We start from the raw sequence: 21,533 nt of genomic DNA, 5'->3' as shown, positions 1-21,533 counted from the left end.
AAATACTTATTTCCCTCATTAAAATGCAAATCAATTTATAACATTTTTGACATGCGTTTTTCTGGATTTTTTGTTGTTATTCTGTCTCTCACTGTTCAAAGAAACCTACCATTAAAATTATAGACTGATCATTTCTTTGTCAGTGGGCAAACGTACAAAAACAGCAGGGGATCAAATACTTTTTTTCCCTCACTGTAAGTGGAATTAGTGAGTGCATTAATGTGAGTGGGTAAGTGGTCGAGTGGAATGGGTTCGGGCTATATGGTGGCGAGATGTTAATTATCTTGCCTGGTATACAGGAGGTCGTGGGTTCTATCCCGACCCTGACACTTGTTGTATAGTTGGAGTTTGCATGTTCTCCTCGTGGTCGCGTGGATTGTTCTCCAGGTACTCTGGTTTTCCCCTCCACATTTAGAAACAACATCACGCGTTTAGAGTATTTGGCTGCCATACATTTCCACGTGATAATCCACTTCGTTGAGCTATCATTTGTGGCCAGGTCGCTTCTGGAAAATGGATTAATAGCTCAGTGGGCCTTACCTGGGAAAATAAAATACAGTAAAACAAGTTTGACCTGGTGAGTATAAAGTTTTTGGGTTAGGTCACATAAATGCGTGTTAGAGAATGAAGCCACAGCATTTATAATTTGAAATCAATGGTAAATGTTGCGGGTTTGCTCTCTAATACACCAGTGTGTTAAAGTACCGAAGTCACGAATTGGCACGTTTTGTTCACGTGACAACCTTACTAATTGGCTGCGTCGGTTAGAGGTAGGTAAGTTTACCACAACACATTTACATTTACGCGATCTGAGTGGCACTGGTGAGTGGGTTAGTGAGCAAATGAGTAGGTGAGTGAATTGGTGAGTGGGTCCGTGAGTAGGTGGGTGAATGGCTGAGTGGCATTGGAGATTGTGTGCGCCATGGACGGCTCAGTTCAGCACTCCCCTCGATGGGGGGGGGGGGGGGGGGAGCAAGGGAAGATGGTAAAGAGATCCTCATTGCCACGCACGCGGGGGGGGGGGGCGGTGGTGGAGCGGTGGGGCCCTGTGATGAATGTGCGCGTGCCGGCTCCACTCATCGCAGACTTGACACCGGGGGGAGGGGTTGGGGTGGTTGGCGAGTGGGGGCGGGGAGGGGGAGAGGAGGAGGGGAGGGGGCTAGGAGACGGGGAGGGGGCTAGGAGGCGGGGAGGGGGCTAGGAGGCGGGGAGGGGGCTAGGAGACGGGGAGGGGGCGAGGAGGCGGGGAGGGGCGAGGAGGCGGGGAGGGGGCGGGGAGGGGGCGACGAGTGAAGGGAGTGATGCTGGGATGGAGCTGAGCACTCTGCGGAGTTTCCATCTGCGCGCCGGGATGTGCGGGGAGAGCACCCTGCCCTCGCGGCTCCTGCTGCCCCTGCTGCTGCGGCTGCCCCTGCTGCTGCGGCTGCCCCTGCTGCTGGTCCTGCTGGCCCCGGTGATGCCCTCCCCCTACTACTACACGGTGCCCTCCGACAGGTGAGCCGCACATGCCGCGTGGTGGCTCCGCGAGCCACGAGCCGAGTGCTCTCTGCGTGCCTCCGCTTTGGGCTGGCGGGGTGGAGGTTGTGGGAGGGGGGATAACGAGTGGGAGGGGAGAGGGAGTGACCTCTTTGCCCTTTACAGCCTTGAACTCCCAAGCAGCGTTCGCCTCTGTGGAGAGACAAAGGCGGCCGGGCATGGTTCTGGCCACACCATCGATCTTTATACCTGTGTACTCACCTGTGTGTGTACCTGTCCATGTAACTGTGTACTCACGTGAGTACTTTGTGTACACACACAGGTGAGTACCCATGCCTCATCTGTGCACTCATCCTTGCACTGACCTCTTCACTCAAGCTCAGCGTGTACCAGCTCACCTGCGTGCACGTGCACCTGTGCGCTCGCCTGTGCTCACCTGTGCGTTCACTCGTGTGCTCCCATGTGCACTCACCCACAGACTCACCTGTCCGCTCACCTGTGCGCTCGCCTGTCCGCTCGCCTGTGCGCTGACCTGTGCGTTCACCTGCCCGCTGACCTGTGCGCTGACCTGTCCGCTCGCCTGTGCGCTCACCTGTCCGCTCACCTGTGCGCTCACCTGTGCGTTCACCTGCCCGCTGACCTGTGCGCTGACCTGTCCGCTCGCCTGTGTGCTCGCCTGTCCGCTCACCTGTGCGCTGACCTGTGCGTTCACCTGCCCGCTGACCTGTCCGCTCACCTGTGCGCTCGCCTGTCCGCTCGCCTGTGCGCTCACCTGTCCGCTCGCCTGTGCCACAGCGAGGTGTGCCCGGAGAGCAAGGTGCTGTCGGCGGAGTACTCGTGTGTGCGAGCGAGCGGGGAGCGGACGACGTGCATCAGGTGAGGGGCGACCCCAGACCCCTATCGCCTCGGCCCCCACCCCGTATCGCCGCCCCCCCCCCCCCTCCCTGAGATTTGATTATCTTACTTTGATGCCAGTGGTTTTGCTGGGGCTCGTAGCTCCGGGCTGAACTCTGACCTTGACCCCCTAACCCCGCAGCATCAACGTTTACACCACAGTTAGTCTCTTGTGTTGTCACATCCGTACTGTCCATCTCTTCCGAACACGCCCGATGAACGTGGAAGAGTAGGCCAAATACCGACGACAGCGTTCGCTCTACAATGTCGCGGACCCTTCCGAAAGGCAGTGGCGTGAGAAGGTACTTGCAGGCGCTGCGCCTTTACCTCCACGATAGGACCCCCCCCCTCCCCCCATCCCCCGCTCGCGGCCTCTCGCTGCGCGCTCCACGCGGCAGTCCCAAATGTGGCACGGCCCTGGCGAAGGCGAGGGGCGGGTGGAGGGGGGGGGACCCCCACTCAAGGGGTTCTCTGTGCGTGGGGCCCGCGCCAAGGGGGGTAGCGACACCGCGACGCACACAGAGGGGGTCCTGTGCCGGGACCCCTGTTTCACAAGGATCCCTGTGGGACCCCCCCCCCGGTCCCTGCGGGGATTGCTGAAACACAGGCGGCTTCTGTCTGACGCACGCGCCACACGAGACACGCCACGCGCTACAATATAACCACACTATAACATGGTAACCACACTATAACATGGTAACCACACTATAACATGATAACCACACTATAACATGGTAACCACACTATAACATGGTAACCACACTATAACATGATAACCACACTATAACATGGTAACCACACTATAACATGGTAACCACACTATAACATGATAACCACACTATAACATGATAACCACACTATAACATGGTAACCACACTATAACATGATAACCACACTATAACATGGTAACCACACTATAACATGATAACCACACTATAACATGGTAACCACACTATAACATGATAACCACACTATAACATGGTAACCACACTATAACATGATAACCACACTATAACATGGTAACCACACTATAACATGATAACCACACTATAACATGGTAACCACACTATAACATGATAACCACACTATAACATGGTAACCACACTATAACATGGTAACCACACTATAACATAACATGATAACCACACTATAACATGGTAACCACACTATAACATGATAACCACACTATAACATGATAACCACACTATAACATGGTAACCACACTATAACATGGTAACCACACTATAACATAACATGATAACCACACTATAACATGGTAACCACACTATAACATGATAACCACACTATAACATGGTAACCACACTATAACATGGTAACCACACTATAACATGATAACCACACTATAACATGATAACCACACTATAACATGGTAACCACACTATAACATGGTAACCACACTATAACATGATAACCACACTATAACATGGTAACCACACTATAACATGGTAACCACACTATAACATGATAACCACACTATAACATGATAACCACACTATAACATGGTAACCACACTATAACATGGTAACCACACTATAACATGATAACCACACTATAACATGATAACCACACTATAACATGATAACCACACTATAACATGGTAACCACACTATAACATGGTAACCACACTATAACATGGTAACCACACTATAACATGATAACCACACTATAACATGGTAACCACACTATAACATGATAACCACACTATAACATGGTAACCACACTATAACATGGTAACCACACTAACATGATAACCACACTATAACATGATAACCACACTATAACATGGTAACCACACTATAACATGGTAACCACACTATAACATGATAACCACACTATAACATGGTAACCACACTATAACATGGTAACCACACTATAACATGATAACCACACTATAACATGATAACCACACTATAACATGGTAACCACACTATAACATGGTAACCACACTATAACATGGTAACCACACTATAACATGATAACCACACTATAACATGATAACCACACTATAACATGATAACCACACTATAACATGGTAACCACACTATAACATGGTAACCACACTATAACATAACATGATAACCACACTATAACATGGTAACCACACTATAACATGGTAACCACACTATAACATAACATGATAACCACACTATAACATGGTAACCACACTATAACATGGTAACCACACTATAACATGATAACCACACTATAACATGATAACCACACTATAACATGATAACCACACTATAACATGGTAACCACACTATAACATGGTAACCACACTATAAAATAACATGATAACCACACTATAACATGGTAACCACACTATAACATGGTAACCACACTATAACATAACATGATAACCACACTATAACATGGTAACCACACTATAACATGGTAACCACACTATAACATGATAACCACACTATAACATGATAACCACACTATAACATGATAACCACACTATAACATGGTAACCACACTATAACATGGTAACCACACTATAACATGGTAACCACACTATAACATGGTAACCACACTATAACATAACATGATAACCACACTATAACATGATAACCACACTATAACATGGTAACCACACTATAACATGATAACCACACTATAACATGATAACCACACTATAACATGATAACCACACTATAACATGGTAACCACACTATAACATGGTAACCACACTATAACATGGTAACCACACTATAACATGATAACCACACTATAACATGGTAACCACACTATAACATGGTAACCACACTATAACATGATAACCACACTATAACATGATAACCACACTATAACATGATAACCACACTATAACATGATAACCACACTATAACATGGTAACCACACTATAACATGATAACCACACTATAACATGATAACCACACTATAACATGGTAACCACACTATAACATGGTAACCACACTATAACATGGTAACCACACTATAACATGATAACCACACTATAACATGATAACCACACTATAACATGGTAACCACACTATAACATGATAACCACACTATAACATGATAACCACACTATAACATGATAACCACACTATAACATGGTAACCACACTATAACATGATAACCACACTATAACATGATAACCACACTATAACATGGTAACCACACTATAACATGATAACCACACTATAACATGATAACCACACTATAACATGGTAACCACACTATAACATGGTAACCACACTATAACATAACATGATAACCACACTATAACATGGTAACCACACTATAACATGGTAACCACACTATAACATGATAACCACACTATAACATGATAACCACACTATAACATGATAACCACACTATAACATGATAACCACACTATAACATGGTAACCACACTATAACATGATAACCACACTATAACATGGTAACCACACTATAACATGATAACCACACTATAACATGATAACCACACTATAACATGATAACCACACTATAACATGGTAACCACACTATAACATGGTAACCACACTATAACATGATAACCACACTATAACATGGTAACCACACTATAACATGGTAACCACACTATAACATGGTAACCACACTATAACATAACATGATAACCACACTATAACATGGTAACCACACTATAACATGGTAACCACACTATAACATGATAACCACACTATAACATGGTAACCACACTATAACATGGTAACCACACTATAACATGGTAACCACACTATAACATGGTAACCACACTATAACATGATAACCACACTATAACATAACATGATAACCACACTATAACATGATAACCACACTATAACATGATAACCACACTATAACATGATAACCACACTATAACATGATAACCACACTATAACATGGTAACCACACTATAACATAACATGATAACCACACTATAACATGATAACCACACTATAACATGGTAACCACACTATAACATGATAACCACACTATAACATGGTAACCACACTATAACATGATAACCACACTATAACATAACATGATAACCACACTATAACATGATAACCACACTATAACATAACATGATAACCACACTATAACATGATAACCACACTATAACATGGTAACCACACTATAACATGATAACCACACTATAACATAACATGATAACCACACTATAACATGATAACCACACTATAACATGATAACCACACTATAACATGATAACCACACTATAACATAACATGATAACCACACTATAACATGATAACCACACTATAACATAACATGATAACCACACTATAACATGATAACCACACTATAACATGATAACCACACTATAACATGATAACCACACTATAACATGATAACCACACTATAACATGATAACCACACTATAACATGGTAACCACACTATAACATGGTAACCACACTATAACATGATAACCACACTATAACATGATAACCACACTATAACATGATAACCACACTATAACATGATAACCACACTATAACATGGTAACCACACTATAACATAACATGATAACCACACTATAACATGATAACCACACTATAACATGGTAACCACACTATAACATGATAACCACACTATAACATGGTAACCACACTATAACATGATAACCACACTATAACATAACATGATAACCACACTATAACATGATAACCACACTATAACATAACATGATAACCACACTATAACATGATAACCACACTATAACATGGTAACCACACTATAACATGATAACCACACTATAACATAACATGATAACCACACTATAACATGATAACCACACTATAACATGATAACCACACTATAACATGATAACCACACTATAACATAACATGATAACCACACTATAACATGATAACCACACTATAACATAACATGATAACCACACTATAACATGATAACCACACTATAACATGATAACCACACTATAACATGATAACCACACTATAACATGGTAACCACACTATAACATGGTAACCACACTATAACATGATAACCACACTATAACATGATAACCACACTATAACATGATAACCACACTATAACATGATAACCACACTATAACATGGTAACCACACTATAACATAACATGATAACCACACTATAACATGATAACCACACTATAACATGGTAACCACACTATAACATGATAACCACACTATAACATGGTAACCACACTATAACATGATAACCACACTATAACATAACATGATAACCACACTATAACATGATAACCACACTATAACATAACATGATAACCACACTATAACATGATAACCCCACTATAACATGGTAACCACACTATAACATGATAACCACACTATAACATAACATGATAACCACACTATAACATGATAACCACACTATAACATGATAACCACACTATAACATGATAACCACACTATAACATAACATGATAACCACACTATAACATGATAACCACACTATAACATGATAACCACACTATAACATGATAACCACACTATAACATGATAACCACACTATAACATGATAACCACACTATAACATGATAACCACACTATAACATGGTAACCACACTATAACATGATAACCACACTATAACATGATAACCACACTATAACATGATAACCACACTATAACATAACCACACTATAACATGATAACCACACTATAACATGATAACCACACTATAACATGATAATCAAATCAACACTATAACATAACATGATAACCACACTATAACATGATAACCACACTATAACATGATAACCACACTATAACATGATAACCACACTATAACATGATAACCACACTATAACATAACATGATAACCACGCTATAACATGATAACCACACTATAACATGATAACCACACTATAACATGATAACCACACTATAACATAACATGATAACCACACTATAACATGATAACCACACTATAACATGATAACCACACTATAACATGGTAACCACACTATAACATGATAACCACACTATAACATAACATGATAACCACACTATAACATGATAACCACACTATAACATGATAACCACACTATAACATGATAACCACACTATAACATGATAACCACACTATAACATGATAACCACACTATAACATGGTAACCACACTATAACATGGTAACCACACTATAACATGATAACCACACTATAACATGATAACCACACTATAACATGATAACCACACTATAACATGATAACCACACTATAACATGATTACCACACTATAACATGATAACCACACTATAACATGATAACCACACTATAACATGATAACCACACTATAACATGATAACCACACTATAACATGATAACCACACTATAACATGATAACCACACTATAACATGATAACCACACTATAACATGATAACCACACTATAACATGATAACCACACTATAACATGATAACCACACTATAACATGATAACCACACTATAACATGATAACCACACTATAACATGATAACCACACTATAACATGATAACCACACTATAACATGATAACCACACTATAACATGATAACCACACTATAACATGATAACCACACTATAACATGATAACCACACTATAACATGATAACCACACTATAACATGATAACCACACTATAACATGATAACCACACTATAACATGATAACCACACTATAACATAATAACCACACTATAACATAACATGGTAACCACACTATAACATGATAACCACACTATAACATGATAACCACACTATAACATGATAACCACACTATAACATAACATGATAACCACACTATAACATGGTAACCACACTATAACATGATAACCACACTATAACATGATAACCACACTATAACATGATAACCACACTATAACATAACATGATAACCACACTATAACATAACATGATAACCACACTATAACATGATAACCACACTATAACATAACATGATAACCACACTATAACATGATAACCACACTATAACATAACATGATAACCACACTATAACATGATAACCACACTATAACATAACATGATAACCACACTATAACATGATAACCACACTATAACATGATAACCACGCTATAACATGATAACCACACTATAACATGATAACCACACTATAACATGATAACCACACTATAACATGGTAACCACACTATAACATGATAACCACACTATAACATGATAACCACACTATAACATGATAACCACACTATAACATAATAACCACACTATAACATGATAACCACACTATAACATGATAACCACACTATAACATAATAACCACACTATAACATAACATGGTAACCACACTATAACATGATAACCACACTATAACATGATAACCACACTATAACATGATAACCACACTATAACATGATAACCACACTATAACATGATAACCACACTATAACATGATAACCACACTATAACATGGTAACCACACTATAACATGATAACCACACTATAACATGATAACCACACTATAACATGATAACCACACTATAACATAATAACCACACTATAACATGATAACCACACTATAACATGATAACCACACTATAACATAATAACCACACTATAACATAACATGGTAACCACACTATAACATGATAACCACACTATAACATGATAACCACACTATAACATGATAACCACACTATAACATAACATGATAACCACACTATAACATGGTAACCACACGATAACATGATAACCACACTATAACATGATAACCACACTATAATATGATAACCACACTATAACATAACATGATAACCACACTATAACATAACATGATAACCACACTATAACATGATAACCACACTATAACATGATAACCACACTATAACATGATAACCACACTATAACATAACATGATAACCACACTATAACATGATAACCACACTATAACATAACATGATAACCACACTATAACATGATAACCACACTATAACATAACATGATAACCACACTATAACATGATAACCACACTATAACATGATAACCACACTATAACATAACATGATAACCACACTATAACATGATAACCACACTATAACATGATAACCACACTATAACATGATAACCACACTATAACATGATAACCACACTATAACATGATAACCACACTATAACATGATAACCACACTATAACATGATAACCACACTATACCATAACATGATAACCACACTATAACATGATAACCACACTATAACATGATAACCACACTATAACATGATAACCACACTATAACATGATAACCACACTATAACATAACATGATAACCACACTATAACATGATAACCACACTATAACATGATAACCACACTATAACATGATAACCACACTATAACATGATAACCACACTATAACATAACATGATAACCACACTATAACATAACATGATAACCACACTATAACATGATAACCACACTATAACATAACATGATAACCACACTATAACATGATAACCACACTATAACATGATAACCACACTGTAACATGATAACCACACTATAACATAACATGATAACCACACTATAACATGATAACCACACTATAACATGATAACCACACTATAACATGATAACCACACTATAACATAACATGATAACCACACTATAACATGATAACCACACTATAACATGATAACCATATAACATGATAACCACACTATAACATGATAACCACACTATAACATAACATGATAACCACACTATAACATGATAACCACACTATAACATAACATGATAACCACACTATAACATGATAACCACACTATAACATAACATGATAACCACACTATAACATGATAACCACACTATAACATAACATGATAACCACACTATAACATGATAACCACACTATAACATGATAACCACACTATAACATGATAACCACACTATAACATAACATGATAACCACACTATAACATGATAACCACACTTAAATAACATGATAACCACACTATAACATGATAACCACACTATAACATAACATGATAACCACACTATAACATGATAACCACACTATAACATGATAACCACACTATAACATGATAACCACACTATAACATGATAACCACACTATAACATGATAACCACACTATAACATGATAACCACACTATAACATGATAACCACACTATAAATAACATGATAACCACACTATAACATGATAACCACACTATAACATGATAACCACACTATAACATGATAACCACACTATAACATGGTAACCACACTATAACATGATAACCACACTATAACATGATAACCACACTATAACATGATAACCACACTATAACATGATAACCACACTATAACATGATAACCACACTATAACAACATGATAACCACACTATAACATGATAACCACACTATAACATGATAACCACACTATAACATGATAACCACACTATAACATGATAACCACACTATAACATGATAACCACACTATAACATGATAACCACACTATAACATGATAACCACACTATAACAAATAACATGATAACCACACTATAACATGATAACCACACTATAACATGAATAACCACACTATAACATGATAACCACACTATAATAACATGATAACCACACTATAACATGATAACCACACTATAACATGATAACCACACTATAACATGATAACCACACTATAACATGATAACCACACTATAACATGATAACCACACTATAACATGAGATTCACACTAACAACCACACTATAACATGATAACCACACTATAACATGATAACCACACTATAACATGATAACCACACTATAACATGATAACCACACTATAACATGATAACCACACTATAACATGATAACCACACTATAACATGATAACCACACTATAACATGATAACCACACTATAACATAACATGATAACCACACTATAACATGATAACCACACTATAACATGATAACCACACTATAACATGATAACCACACTATAACATAACATGATAACCACACTATAACATGATAACCACACTATAACATGATAACCACACTATAACATGATAACCACACTATAACATGATAACCACACTATAACATAACATGATAACCACACTATAACATGATAACCACACTATAACATGATAACCACACTATAACATGATAACCACACTATAACATAACATGATAACCACACTATAACATGATAACCACACTATAACATGATAACCACACTATAACATGGTAACCACACTATAACATGATAACCACACTATAACATGATAACCACACTATAACATAACGATAACCACACTATAACATGATAACCACACTATAACATGATAACCACACTATAACATGATAACCACACTATAACATGATAACCACACTATAACATGATAACCACACTATAACATGATAACCACACTATAACATGATAACCACACTATAACATGATAACCACACTATAACATGATAACCACACTATAACATGATAACCACACTATAACATGATAACCACACTATAACATGATAACCACACTATAACATGATAACCACACTATAACATGATAACCACACTATAACATGATAACCACACTATAACATGATAACCACACTATAACATGATAACCACACTATAACATGATAACCACACTATAACATGATAACCACACTATAACATGATAACCACACTATAACATGATAACCACACTATAACATGATAACCACACTATAACATGATAACCACACTATAACATGATAACCACACTATAACATGATAACCACACTATAACATGATAACCACACTATAACATGATAACCACACTATAACATGATAACCACACTATAACATGATAACCACACTATAACATGATAACCACACTATAACATGATAACCACACTATAACATAATAACCACACTATAACATAACATGGTAACCACACTATAACATGATAACCACACTATAACATGATAACCACACTATAACATGATAACCACACTATAACATAACATGATAACCACACTATAACATGGTAACCACACTATAACATGATAACCACACTATAACATGATAACCACACTATAACATGATAACCACACTATAACATAACATGATAACCACACTATAACATAACATGATAACCACACTATAACATGATAACCACACTATAACATGATAACCACACTATAACATGATAACCACACTATAACATAACATGATAACCACACTATAACATGATAACCACACTATAACATGATAACCACACTATAACATGATAACCACACTATAACATGATAACCACACTATAACATGATAACCACACTATAACATGATAACCACACTATAACATGATAACCACACTATAACATGATAACCACACTATAACATGATAACCACACTATAACATGATGTAACCACACTATAACATGATAACCACACTATAACATGATAACCACACTATAACATGATAACCACACTATAACATGATAACCACACTATAACATAATAACCACACTATAACATAACATGGTAACCACACTATAACATGATAACCACACTATAACATGATAACCACACTATAACATGATAACCACACTATAACATGATAACCACACTATAACATGATAACCACACTATAACATGATAACCACACTATAACATGATAACCACACTATAACATGATAACCACACTATAACATGATAACCACACTATAACATGATAACCACACTATAACATAATAACCACACTATAACATGATAACCACACTATAACATGATAACCACACTATAACATAATAACCACACTATAACATAACATGATAACCACACTATAACATGATAACCACACTATAACATGATAACCACACTATAACATGATAACCACACTATAACATAACATGATAACCACACTATAACATGGTAACCACACGATAACATGATAACCACACTATAACATGATAACCACACTATAATATGATAACCACACTATAACATAACATGATAACCACACTATAACATACATGATAACCACACTATAACATAACATTGATAACCACACTATAACATGATAACCACACTATAACATGATAACCACACTATAACATAACATGATAACCACACTATAACATGATAACCACACTATAACATAACATGATAACCACACTATAACATGATAACCACACTATAACATAACATGATAACCACACTATAACATGATAACCACACTATAACATGATAACCACACTATAACATAACATGATAACCACACTATAACATGATAACCACACTATAACATGATAACCACACTATAACATGATAACCACACTATAACATGATAACCACACTATAACATGATAACCACACTATAACATGATAACCACACTATAACATGATAACCACACTATACCATAACATGATAACCACACTATAACATGATAACCACACTATAACATGATAACCACACTATAACATGATAACCACACTATAACATGATAACCACACTATAACATAACATGATAACCACACTATAACATGATAACCACACTATAACATGATAACCACACTATAACATGATAACCACACTATAACATGATAACCACACTATAACATAACATGATAACCACACTATAACATGATAACCACACTATAACATGATAACCACACTATAACATAACATGATAACCACACTATAACATGATAACCACACTATAACATAACATGATAACCACACTATAACATGATAACCACACTATAACATAACATGATAACCACACTATAACATGATAACCACACTATAACATGATAACCACACTGTAACATGATAACCACACTATAACATAACATGATAACCACACTATAACATGATAACCACACTATAACATGATAACCACACTATAACATGATAACCACACTATAACATAACATGATAACCACACTATAACATGATAACCACACTATAACATGATAACCACACTATAACATGATAACCACACTATAACATGATAACCACACTATAACATAACATGATAACCACACTATAACATGATAACCACACTATAACATAACATGATAACCACACTATAACATGATAACCACACTATAACATAACATGATAACCACACTATAACATGATAACCACACTATAACATAACATGATAACCACACTATAACATGATAACCACACTATAACATGATAACCACACTATAACATGATAACCACACTATAACATAACATGATAACCACACTATAACATGATAACCACACTTTAACATAACATGATAATCACACTATAACATGATAACCACACTATAACATAACATGATAACCACATTATAACATGATAACCACACTATAACATGATAACCACACTATATCATGATAACCACACTATAACATAACATGATAACCACACTATAACATGATAACCACACTATAACATGATAACCACACTATAACATGATAACCACACTATAACATAACATGATAACCACACTATAACATGATAACCACACTATAACATAACATGATAACCACACTATAACATGATAACCACACTATAACATAACATGATAACCACACTATAACATGATAACCACACTATAACATGATAACCACACTATAACATGATAACCCCACTATAACATAACATGATAACCACACTATAACATAACATGATAACCACACTATAACATGATAACCACACTATAACATGATAACCACACTATAACATAACATGATAACCACACTATAACATAACATGATAACCACACTATAACATGATAACCACACTATAACATAACATGATAACCACACTATAACATAACATGATAACCACACTATAACATGATAACCACACTATAACATAACATGATAACCACACTATAACATGATAACCACACTATAACATGATAACCACACTATAACATAACATGATAACCACACTATAACATGATAACCACACTATAACATGATAACCACACTATAACATGATAACCACACTATAACATAACATGATAACCACACTATAACATGATAACCACACTATAACATAACATGATAACCACACTATAACATGATAACCACACTATAACATAACATGATAACCACACTATAACATGATAACCACACTATAACATGATAACCTCACTATAACATGATAACCACACTATAACATAACATGATAACCACACTATAACATGATAACCACACTATAACATGATAACCACACTATAACATGATAACCACACTATAACATAACATGATAACCACACTATAACATGATAACCACACTATAACATAACATGATAACCACACTATAACATGATAACCACACTATAACATAACATGATAACCACACTATAACATGATAACCACACTATAACATAACATGATAACCACACTATAACATGATAACCACACTATAACATGATAACCACACTATAACATAACATGATAACCACACTATAACATAACATGATAACCACACTATAACATGATAACCGCACTATAACATGATAACCACACTATCACATAAGATGATAACCACACTATAACATGATAACCACACTATAACATAACACGTTATAGCATGACATGATAACCACGTTATACATGTCACGCTATGGCATACCACGATAACCACTTCTGTACTTGGAGAGACAAAGGTGGCCGAGCTTGGTGCTGGACACCCACCCCCCGTGTGCCGTTCCGGCCTTCATAGGTGGGCGCTAACAGCACTTGCCCCAACAGCCTGCGTGGCTTACACGGGGGACCTTTGTCTCTGTGTCTGGCTAGGAAGCGATGCTGCAAAGGCTATCGGTTTGTGCTGGGACAGTGTCTACCTGAAGGTGAGAACCCCTTCATCTGTCCCAGAGTTCACTTCGCCTCGCAGAGAGGATGTCTGGCTGATGGGATGTATTTAAACATACGTTCTGTTTTTTACGTGGAGGAAAACTATGGGTCGTGACAGATATGAGTCGGATTGCCTGCGTGTTCGTTGTGTTGCCTATACCCTACATCACTCTGCCAACTCGAGAGATGCTTCAATTCGTGAATCGACGCATCGCAACGTAGCGCAACACTGAGGTTATCGTGGCAGGAATCGAACTCGGATGCCGGATTCAAATGGCAGTGTGCTAACCGCTGCGCCACCGCTCTGTTACCCATGTATAGATTGTATTTATTTAACACAGGCTCAGAGGCTCCAAATTGTCAAGAGGCCAGCAGATACTCCGATTGAGAGTTCAGGTACGAGAGGGAGAGAGGCAGAGACTCTCCCAGAGTTCAGGTCCAAGAGAGAGAGCGCGAAAGAGAGAGTCAGAGACTCTCCCAGAGGGAGAGGTCACGAATCTACTTCCCTGAAGTGTTGCCATCCCACGTGGCACCAACAAGCGAGGCATCTGGTCCAGGAAGATGAAGCAGATATCTCATGGAGCAGATTTACATCCCTGTCAACCCCTTATCAGCGCCCTACCTTATTACAGACCAACTCAGACCTTATTGGTCAGCCCGTGCCCCTTATAAATCTCAACGTTCATCCTACAAAGTCCCATCACAAGGAAGAAACACAAACAAATCAACAAAAAACTAATTTTGCCCGTGTTGAAACGGCTGTACGCCGGATGGACCTAAATCTCAATTTTCCTCTGCAAGAATACGGGGTAAACCCGTGTGGGTTGACAGGTATGGATTTCTCATGGAGCAGGAATCATGCACAAATCACGTGATCCCTCACATGCCAGATATCTTGTTCAAGCTCCAGATAGCTCACAAATTGTAAATCTCATGGACGGGATGTCACACGGCTCAGATGTCTTGCTCGTTGACGAGATGGAGTGGATTCAAAATATTGGTGCTCTTTGACCTCCCTCTCCGCTCTCTGTGACCCTCTCACTCGTTACCCCCCTCACCACTCGCATGTTGTCATGTTTTGTAAAAACAAAAAATCTACCCATCGAATAGTTTTGATGTTTAGAACGTCCAGTGAAAGTGATTTGTGTTGCTTTTGGTCAGCGGTAAACATGGAAGTTCAAACTGTAAATAAGTCTCCCCCCTCTCCCTCCCCCTTCTCCCCCCCCACCCTCTCCCCCCCACCCTCTCCCCCCATCCTCTCCCTCCCCCCTCTCCCCCCCACCCTCTCCCTCCCCCCTCTCCCTCTCCCTCCCCCCTCTCCCCCCCACCCTCTCCCCCCACCCTCCCCCCTCTCCCCCCCACCCTCTCCCCCCCACTCTCTCCCTCCCCCCTCTCCCTCCCCCCTCTCCCCCCCACTCTCTCCCTCTCCCCCCCACCCTCTCCCTCCCCCCTCTCCCCCCCACCCTCTCCCCCCACCCTCTCCCCCCCACCCTCTCCCCCCCACCCTCTCCCCCCACCCTCTCCCCCCCACCCTCCCCCTCCCCCGTGTAGATGTGGACGTCTGTGCGGGCTCGCCCTGCGAGCAGCTCTGCACCGACCACTTTGGCCGCGAGCTTTGTTCGTGCCACGCGGGTTACCGCTTCGAGCGCCGCCGCCACCGCACGCGCCACCGCCCCTACTGCCTGGGTGGGTGCAAGGCAAGGCAAAGATGCCCCGTACAGCCTTGACGGACTGTAGGGGCAAGTGCTGTTAGCGAGTAGCGCCTATGAAGGCCGGAACGGCACTCGAGGGGGTGGGTGGCCAGCACCACGCCCGGCCGCCTTTGTCTCCCCAGTGGCGATGTATATACGCCGTGTCAAGTACTAATTTTAGGCTGAGTGTACCTAGGGGAGGCCCAGGACCGTTTCAGATAATCGTCACCGGTTTTGGCCGTGAGCGTGAATCGAACTCGGGCCGCCGGATTCGTAGCGCAGCGTAGCGCTGACCACTACACTACCGCTCCCCCACACACTGGGTGGGTGCACACGCACACAGACAAAGATCCCCGTGTAGCCTCAGCAGTCTGTCCGGGACAAGTGCTCTCAGCGGTGACACCTTGTGAAGGCCACGACGGCACACGACGGGTACACACCGTGTACACACCGTGTACACACCGTGTACACACCATTTACACACCGTGTACACACCGTGTACACACCATTTACACACCGTGTACACACCGTGTACACACCATGTACACACCATGTGCACACTGTGTAAACACTATTTACACACCGTGTACACACCATGTACACACCATGTACACACAGTGTAAACACCATTTACACACCGTGTACACACCATGTACACACAGTGTAAACACCATTTACACACCGTGTACACACCGTGTGCACACCGTGTACACACCGCACCATGTACACACCATGTACACACTGTGTAAACACCATTTACACACCGTGTACACACCGCACCGTGTACACACCGCACCGTGTACACACCATACCGTGTACACACCGTGTAAACACCGTGTACACACCGCACCGTGTACACATCATTTACACACCATGCACACACCATGTACACACCATGTACACGTTGTGTACACACCGCACCATGTACACACCGTGTACACACCATTTACACACCATGTACACACCGTGTACACACCGCACCATGTACACACCATGTACACACCATGTACACACCGTGTACACACCGCACCATGTACACACCATGTGCACACCATGTACACGTTGTGTACACACCGCACCATGTACACACCGTGTACACACCATTTACACACCATGTACACACCGTGTACACACCGCACCATGTACACACCATGTACACACCATGTACACACCATGTACACACCGTGTACACACCGCACCATGTACACACCATGTACACACCATGTACACACCGTGTACACACCGCACCATGTACACACCATGTACACACCATGTACACGTTGTGTACACACCGCACCATGTACACACCGTGTACACACCATTTACACACCATGTACACACCGTGTACACACCGCAGCAGGCAGCCACGTGGAGCGTGCTGCTGGCCACCCCTCTCGTGTGCCGTGCCGCCCGTCATCGGTGCCGCTGCTGCTCGTGAACAGCCCTCGCCACCACAAGTCTGTTTACAGCTATGGGGGTGGGGGGGGGTGTGCGGGATCTTCCTTCGTTGTCTCTGTGCGCACGCTGCAGACGTGGACGAGTGTGCCGAGAGTAACGGCACCGCCTCGCGGTGCTCGCACGGCTGCCGCAACTCGCCCGGCAGCTACGAGTGCACGTGCCCCGAGGGCTGGAGGCTCGCCGAGGACAAACACTCGTGCCGGAGGGTGCCGGCGCGGGGTGAGCGGTGGAGAGAGGGCCGGCGGCGGGGGGGAAGGATAAGGAGAGAGATAAGGGGAGAGATAAGGGGAGAGATAGGGGGAGAGATAAGGGGAGAGATAAGGGGAGAGAGAGGGGGAGAGATAAGGGGAGAGATGAGGGGGAGAGATAAGGGGAGAGTGCTCTTCGGCTACGCCAAGCTCGCCATATACAGGGCGAGGAAGGTGGCCCTGGAGGGGCAACGTCCGGCCAGCAGCCTGGGCATCTTCCGCGCTCTGGTCAGAGCCAGGGTGTGTGGGCCGGAGTTCCGCCACGCGCGGCTGACCCACGCCGTGCCGGCCTTCAAGGAGCAGTGGGCGCTGGAGGAGGCCGTGTGCTCGGTGGCAGATGACGAAGGGCTCTGCATGCAGATCTAAGCTACCCGTCGGAGGCCGTTTGACTGTGGGAAGGGCTGCGTGCAGATGCAGCACTTGTCGTAGTTATAAAGAAAAAAGAGAGCGAGAGCCAAATGGAGTAGGAAGAGAGTGGGCAGAGAGAGAGGGGGGGTGGAGAGGGGGTAGAGAGAGAGGGGGGGCAGAGAGGGGGTAGAGAGAGAGGGAAGGGGAAAGAAAAAAGAAAAAAATGTTGGGTCTTTCATTTAAAAGGGGGGGGGGGTTACACAAAGCAAAGCATTAAAAAACCAAAAAACCGAAATGATGAACGGAGCAAAGTGCCGACTACACCGAGCATCTTCTTGTTTCTTCTGATCGTAAAAAAGAGAGGAGAGATAGGGGGAGAGAGGAAGAGAGGGGGACAGATGAGAAGAGGGGGAGAGGAGAGACAAGTAGAGTCAAGGGGAGGGGGGGGGGAATGGGAGATGCAGAAAGAGGGAAAGATATTTTTTTCGACGCTTAAATTCCGTGTCATCGCTTAACAGACGCCAGGTCGAACTAAATTACTATCGTACACATGCTTTTATTTTAAAAGAATGTATAAACAACG

The 21,533-nt window shown here is 40.7% G+C and overlaps 1 protein-coding gene across 1 annotated transcript in view; it reads left to right on the top strand.

The window, feature by feature from the left end:
• The first annotated feature begins 1,289 nt into the window (after positions 1–1,289).
• Positions 1,290–21,533, top strand: part of LOC116950814 (collagen and calcium-binding EGF domain-containing protein 1) — a 22,203-nt gene continuing 1,959 nt past the window's right edge. Inside the window, exons 1-5 of the mRNA XM_076072993.1 lie at positions 1,290–1,494; positions 2,272–2,352; positions 17,149–17,201; positions 18,757–18,891; positions 20,427–20,591. Of these exons, the coding sequence (XP_075929108.1) occupies positions 1,310–1,494; positions 2,272–2,352; positions 17,149–17,201; positions 18,757–18,891; positions 20,427–20,591 (619 nt within the window). The 5' untranslated portion in view covers positions 1,290–1,309. The remainder of the gene's footprint in view (positions 1,495–2,271; positions 2,353–17,148; positions 17,202–18,756; positions 18,892–20,426; positions 20,592–21,533) is intronic.

Source organism: Petromyzon marinus, chromosome 40 (assembly GCF_048934315.1).
Source record: "Petromyzon marinus isolate PM22_M1 ecotype Great Lakes invasive population chromosome 40, UKy_Petmar_22M1.pri1.0, whole genome shotgun sequence".
Taxonomy (NCBI): Eukaryota; Metazoa; Chordata; class Hyperoartia; order Petromyzontiformes; family Petromyzontidae; genus Petromyzon; species Petromyzon marinus.
Note: the sequence above shows the minus strand (reverse complement) of the source record. Positions and strands in the feature narration are given on the sequence as shown.